Here is a 7,500-nt window from a genome sequence, read left to right on the forward strand (position 1 = left end):
CTCCCTCCATCCCCCACCCCCCCTCTCCCTCCCCCTTCTCCCTCCCTGACCGTGTTCCCCTCACCTTGAGGTAGGCCATGGTAAGCAGTGGAAGCAGTGTGAACGGCACCAGGTACAGCAGGGCGGGTTGAGCGGCCTTGAACACTTCCGAGGACACCGTCGCTGTCAGCAGACCTGACGACACAGCACAGGTCAAAGGCCAAAGGTCAACATAAACACACAAAACAAGTTTTGTTTTAGTTAGGTTTTTACTGCGCTCGTAACTGCATAAGGTCATATGAGCGCCAAGGGGTGGATGTCAACAGAGAAGTCCAAACGGGGAAATCAGGCTTACTCCGTTCACCTCTCAGCCTCAACAGCACAGTCTTTTGTTTTAGTACCGGTAAGTGTTTTACGGCACTTGCAACACAATAAGGTCATATAAGTGCCGAAGATTAGAGGTGTTACAAGAGAGTAACAAACACAAAACAGAAGGAGAGATAAGGACGACATGTTTGATAGGAAAGAAGAAGGAAGCAAACCACACCAGAGCGCCCTCCAACCACCCAGTAAGTAGTAAGGTTTTACTGCGCTCGCAACTGCACAAGGTCATATGAGCGCCAAGGGGTGGATGTCAACAGAAAAATCCAAACGTAGAAGTAGAGGAAAAATGACAAAATAGTAAGGATGAGGAGAGAAAAAGCAGCAGTTCCCCCTATGTTGTTCCGGAACAGTATGAGCATGACATTGATAAATCAGCACATTTACAATTCTACTCTGCATAAGAACGTGTTAATATCCACCCCCTCTTTGGGAATGGCTTAAAGACAACTTCAGTCAGTAGTTTTAGTAAGAAGAGTTTTACGGCACTTGCAACTGCATAAGGTCATACAAATGCCCAGGATTAGAGGCGTTACAAGAGAGTAACAAACACAAAAAAGAAGGAGGAGAGACAAGGACGATAGATGTTTGTTTGATAGGAAAGAAGAAGCAAACCACACCAGAGCACCCGCCAGCCAACCACCCACTAACAAAGAGAGAACTGACCCACCTAAGAAGTACCCGATGAGGGAACAGTGGAAGTAGGAGATCCGCTGTACGTAGTTGGGCGGGGGCGGCACGCCGGCTTCTGCCGAGCACAGCTGGGACTTCTTGTATGTGTCGTAGCGCAGCACGAAGCACAGCAGTAGTCCTGGCATCACCTGGCAACCACAACACGCAAATCAAATAGGTAGTTTAGTTTTAGTAAAAGTTTTACGGCACTTGCAACACAATAAGGTCATTTAAGTGCCGAAGATGAGATTGTCTTGTGATAGAGGTTTTACGGTGCTCGCAACTGCATTAGGTCATAAGAGCGCCAGAAGATTAGAGGTGTCACAAGAGAGTAACAAACATAAAAAAAGAAAAAGGGGAGATAAAGACGATATGTGTTTGATAGGAAAGAAGGAGCAAACCACACCAGAACACCCGCCAACCACCCACGAAGATGAGATGTGCTACAGGAGGGTAACATACATAAAAAAGGAGGGGAGATAAAGACTATAGATGTTTGATAGGATAAAAGAAGCAAGCCACACCAGAGCACCCGCCAACCATCCATACACAAATGTAATGTACACAACACACAAACATTTAGTTTTAGTAAGAGTTTTACGACACTTACAACACAATAAGGTCCTATAAGTGCCAAAAATTAGAGTAACAAACACAAAAAAAGGAGGAGGAGAGATCAGGACGATAGACGTTTGATAGGAAAGAAGGAGCAAACCACACCAGAGCACCCACCAAGCACCCACCGACAGTACACAAGTCGACAGTACACCACAAGTGACTTACAATATCTCCCAGTCCCAGCATGTTGAAGTGGCTGGAGTTCTGGGTGCTGAAATTCAGAGAAAAGAAAACAGTTCTAGTTAGTGTTTTAAGGCACTTGCAACACAATAAGGTCATATAGGATGGGGGTTCAGCAAGTCTTTGGTCTGGGTACGAAGGAATCACGAGTAGAGTAACGAAACTTCTCCAGCCTTTCGACCATTTCTTTGGAACACACCTTGCAAATTTTCGGGAATATCCAACCAAAAATAATAAGGCACTAGTCGGCGTGTTCAATGAAACCATGCACAAAACCATTTGGTTTTTCTTTGCTGAAGCTGTGCCATGGAGCCTGTTGAACATCACTCAGGTATCAAGTTTTTACACTTGCAAGGAAAATCCCCTTTGGACATTTTTTCAAGAAATGGTCAAAGTTTATGGTGACAAATATCCTCGTTATAATATTGTGACATACTGGGTAGGAAAATTCCAATCTGGATTCACGTCGGTGATGGATGAAGATCGTGAAGAGCGCGCATCCTTTGTGGTAACTGAAGAGAATGTATCCATAGCGAAGAAACTAGTTTTACAAGACCGACGTATAACTGTTAAACAGCTCTAAAGTGAAATGAGAATCACTGTAGGGTCAATTGTAACGATCCTCCATGACTATCTTATCATGAATAAGGTGTCTGCGCCTTCCAATGATTTGATTGAGTAGATGTTTTACGGCGCTATCGACACAATTTTGGTCATTTAAGCGCCAACAGGTTTCACCGCTACAAAATCAGACGTGTTTTTAGTAAGAGTCTCTCAGAGCTCGCAACAGCACACGATCACACTATTTTCATTATGCTAAAAAGACGAACAAACATTTATAAAAAATTTTGTAAATATGGTAAAGGCTTATTTACATTTGTATATACAATATTAATTTCAGTGTATATATATATATATACACCGACAACGATAACTATATATTTTCATATTCTATTATAGTCCAATTTCTTTTATATAACTTGAAATTTTTCTAGGGTCTACGATGTCAAAAAGGGTCTTAATATCTGTACATTTAAAATATTTCTTACGAACATCATTAAATTCGACACATTCCGTTAGAACTGTGAAATTTGTGTTGCACGCCACGCAAAAAGGAGCTTCCTCTCCTTCGAGAAAATGTTTGTGCGTGACGTGCGTGTCTCCTATCTTTAGTCTGGTAAAAATTACTTTTTCTCTTCGTTGGAGAGATAGTGGTTTCCTGGGCGTAAGTTGCGGTTGTATGTAATGGAGTTTGTTGTGTATTTGTTGATTCCAACGTTCCAACCACCCGCCCACCCATCATGACAGCCTCCATCCACCCGGCGACTCACCTGGGGAACACCCTCTACCCACCCGGCCACTCACCTGGGAAACACCAGCTTGGCAGGCAGCGACAGCTTGGGAGCGTCCCTCACTAGCCCCGTCAGGTGAAGCTTCTTGGCAAACAACCCAACCTGGACACACACGCAAACAAAGAAAACACACAAGTCTGTCAAAATGTGGTGACCGTTTTTTTGTTTCTTGTAACAGACACAAAAAAGGAGGAGGAGGAAGAGAGATCAGGACGATAGATGATGGGTGAGTTAGGTGAACACTGTGGAATCTCAATGTTTAGACAAACACATCATTCAGACATATAATCTCTCTCTCTCTCTCTCTCTCTCTCTCTCTCTCTCTCTCTCTCTCTCTCTCTCTCTCTCTCTCTCTCTCTCTCTCTCTCTCACACACACACAGGCACGCACGGATACACACACACACATGTAATCTACTCGTGGACCTACCGGGTTATCTGCGGGCCGCGTTGCGACCTTGACCATCACATTGGTGCTGAAGATGTAGGACGAGAAAAACACCTGCACGGGGAAAAGAAAAACCAAAAAAAACAGTAACAATCAGTAAACTAATACCTGACAATGTTCCGTCTAGGGTATTGTAGTTCATAACTATGGGCAGCCATAACAGTGTACAGTCTAGTGTGTGATTAACAAGTCTATGGGTAGCCATGACAGTGTACAGTCTAGTGTGTGATATATATAACAAGTCTATGGGAGATCATGACAGTGTACAGTCTAGTGTGTGATATATATAACAAGTCTATGGGTAGTGTACAGTCTTGTGTGTGATATATATAACAAGTCTATGGGTAGTGTACAGTCTTGTGTGTGATATATATAACAAGTCTATGGGTAGTGTACAGTCTAGTGTGTGATATATATAACAAGTCTATGGGCAGTCATGACAGTATACAGTCTAGTGTGTGATATATATAACAAGTCTATGGGTAGTGTACAGTCTTGTGTGTGATATATATAACAAGTCTATGGGTAGTGTACAGTCTTGTGTATGATATATATAACAAGTCTATGGGTAGTGTACAGTCTAGTGTGTGATATATATAACAAGTCTATGGGCAGTCATGACAGTGTACAGTCTAGTGTGTGATATATATAACAAGTCTATGGGTAGTGTACAGTCTTGTGTGTGATATATATAACAAGTCCATGGGTAGTGTACAGTCTTGTGTGTGATATATATAACAAGTCTATGGGTAGTGTACAGTCTAGTATGTGATATATATAACAAGTCTATGGGAGGTCATGACAGTGTACAGTCTAGTGTGTGATATATATAACAAGTCTATGGGCAGTCATGACAGTGTACAGTCTAGTGTGTGATATATATATAACAAGTCTATGGGCAGTGTACAGTCTAGTGTGTGATATATATAACACGTCTATGGGCGGCCATGACAGTGTACAGTCTAGTGTGTGATATATATAACAAGTCTATGGGCGGCCATGACAGTGTACAGTCTAGTGTGTGATATATATAACAAGTCTATGGGCGGCCATGACAGTGTACAGTCTAGTGTGTGATACATGATACAAGTCTATGGGAGGCCATGACAGGGCTTGGTCTATGACAAATAAAAAATACAAGTCTATGGGCAGCCATGACAGTGTACAGTCTAGGGTGTGATATATATAACAAGTCTATGGGCAGCCATGACAGCGCCCAGTCCAGGATAGAACACATGCAATTCCCATTTCTGGTGAGTCCAGATACTGACCCAGAAGACGTCGTAGACCAGAAGGCCCACCAGTAGAAGCGTGGACACCTTGAGGCTGGGAAGTCGCACCAGGGCGATGAACGCCACACACAGACCCATGCCCAGCGCTGGGGAGAAGGAAAAATAAATAGTTGAAATGTGTGAGTTTTTACACCCCCATCCACACAACTTTGATTATTTCACTCTTACTACAAAAAAGTTTATTCCTCCTGTGCACGCAGCCAATATTTTTTCATACAACACAACATGACATTACATAACACAACACACAAAAACACCAAACACTTCAAAACACACCACATCACAACACACCACATCACAACACACCACACAAAACACACCACACCACATCAAAATACACTACCCAAAACCATGACACAAAACACATCACAACACACCACAACACACCACACCCCACCAAAACACAAAACATCAACACACACAACAAAACAGCACACCCTACCACACCACACTGTACCCCCTCCCCCACAACACAGCACACCTCCCCCCCCCCACACACAACACATCACACAGCACACCGGATCACAACACATACCCTACCACAACACACCCCACTACAACATGACACACAACACAGCACACCCACCATCCACGAGTAGCCAGTGACCAGTGAGGATCCACACACAGACAATGGTGAACAACAGACACACACACACACACCACAACATGACACAACACACACACACACACACACACACACACACACACACACACACACACACACACACACACACACACACAACACTGACACCACACAGCACCCACCATCCATGAGTAGCCAGTGACCGGTGAGGACCCACACACAGACGATGGTGAACGACAGACAGAACGAGATGATCTCAGCCGCCGTGAAACGGCCACACACTCCAAATGAGATCCTGTGGGGAAAATACAAAACTGTTTAAACATCGTGTTTTCACTGATGTGACAAAAAGGGTTAACCTGGGTCATTGTTTTAGTAGAGGGATTTACGGCGCTCGCAACTGCATAAGGTCATACGAGCGCCAGAAGATTAGAGGTGTTACAAGAGAGTAGCAAACATAAAAAAAGAAAAAGGGGAGATAAGGACGATAGATGGTTGATAGGAAAGAAGGAGCAAACCACACCAGAGCACCCACCAACCACCCATTAACCTGGGTTAAGGCATAAAGTGTCCCTGTGCTTTTTAAATAAATGTAACAAAACTGACTTAGTTGTCATCTTCAATCAGCGACTAATTTGTCCATGCTGTAAGTCATTTACGAAGACATAAGCCTCCTTTTCATTTACTTTAAGCTTTAATTATTTTTGCGGTACTTGCAACACAAATAAGTTTCAAAGAAGTGCCGAAGATTAGAGGTGTTACACGAGAGTAACAAACACCAAAAAAAGAAGGAGAGAAAAGACAATAGATGTTTGATAGGAAAGAAGGAGCAAACCACACCAGAGGACCCGCCAACCACCCACTCCCTGAGCGTTTCAGACGTAACCTGACTGACATAGTAGCCATCTCTAACTAGCAACTTATTTTATTTTCCCACGTTGCAAGTCATATGGGAAAACATAAGTCTCCTTCTCATTCACTTTAAGTTCCAGCTTTTTTAGTTTTAGTTTTAGTAGAGGTTTTACAGCGCTCGCAACTGCATGAGGTTATATGAGCGCCAGAAGATTAGAGGTGTTACAAGAGAGTAACAAACAAGAAAAAAAGGAGGAGGAGAGATAAGGACGATAGCTGTTTGATCGGAAAGAAGGAGCAAACCACACCAGAGTACCCACCAACCACCCATTTCAGCTAGTTTAAATACAATTATAACATAAACAAGTCATATCCAAGCACCAAAGATGAGAGGTCTTACTGGGGAGTAACATACATAGAAAGGAAAATAAAGAGGAGAGATAAGGACAAGGACAATAGATAAGGACAATAGACAAGGACAATAGATAAGGACAAGGACAATAGATAAGGACAAGGACAATAGATCAGGACAATAGATAAGGACAAGGACAAAATATAAGGACAAGGACAATATATAAGGACAATAGATAAGGACAAGGACAATAGATAAGGACAAGGACAATAGATAAGGACAAGGACAATAGATAAGGACAATAGACAATGACAATAGATAAAGACAATAGATAAGGATAAGAAAAATAGATAAGGACAATGACAATAGATAAGGACAATAGACAATGACAATAGATCAGGACAATAGACAATGACAATAGATAGGGACGATAGATAAGGACAATAGACAACGACAATAGATAAGGACAATAGACAATGACAATAGATAAGGACAATAGATAAGGACAAGGACAATAGATAAGGACAAGGACATTAGATAAGGACAATAAATAAGGACAAGGACAATAGATAAGGACAATAGAAAAGGATAAGGACAATAGATAAGGAGATAAGGACAAGAGATAAGGACAATAGAAAAGGATAAGGACAATAGATAAGGAGACAAGGATAATAGATAAGGACAATAGAAAAGGATAAGGACAATAGATAAGGAGATAAGGACAATAGATAAGGACAAGAGATAATTGACAGGAGGAAAGAAGGAGCAGAAAACACTTTCAGAGCACCCAGC

General features: G+C 42.3%; 1 protein-coding gene across 1 annotated transcript in view; it reads right to left on the minus strand.

Moving 5' to 3' along the window:
• LOC101851184 (signal peptide peptidase-like 3) overlaps positions 1 to 7,500 on the minus strand; it is a gene marked incomplete in the record, with an annotated part of 42,347 nt that overhangs the window by 3,009 nt on the left and 31,838 nt on the right. The window contains 7 exon segments of the mRNA XM_013081753.2: positions 65 to 174; positions 1,031 to 1,181; positions 1,816 to 1,861; positions 3,196 to 3,284; positions 3,612 to 3,683; positions 4,901 to 5,007; positions 5,687 to 5,799. Coding sequence (XP_012937207.1) covers positions 65 to 174; positions 1,031 to 1,181; positions 1,816 to 1,861; positions 3,196 to 3,284; positions 3,612 to 3,683; positions 4,901 to 5,007; positions 5,687 to 5,799 — 688 coding nt within the window.

The sequence above is a fragment of the Aplysia californica genome, unplaced genomic scaffold (genome assembly GCF_000002075.1).
Source record: "Aplysia californica isolate F4 #8 unplaced genomic scaffold, AplCal3.0 scaffold00144, whole genome shotgun sequence".
NCBI lineage: Eukaryota > Metazoa > Mollusca > Gastropoda > Aplysiida > Aplysiidae > Aplysia > Aplysia californica.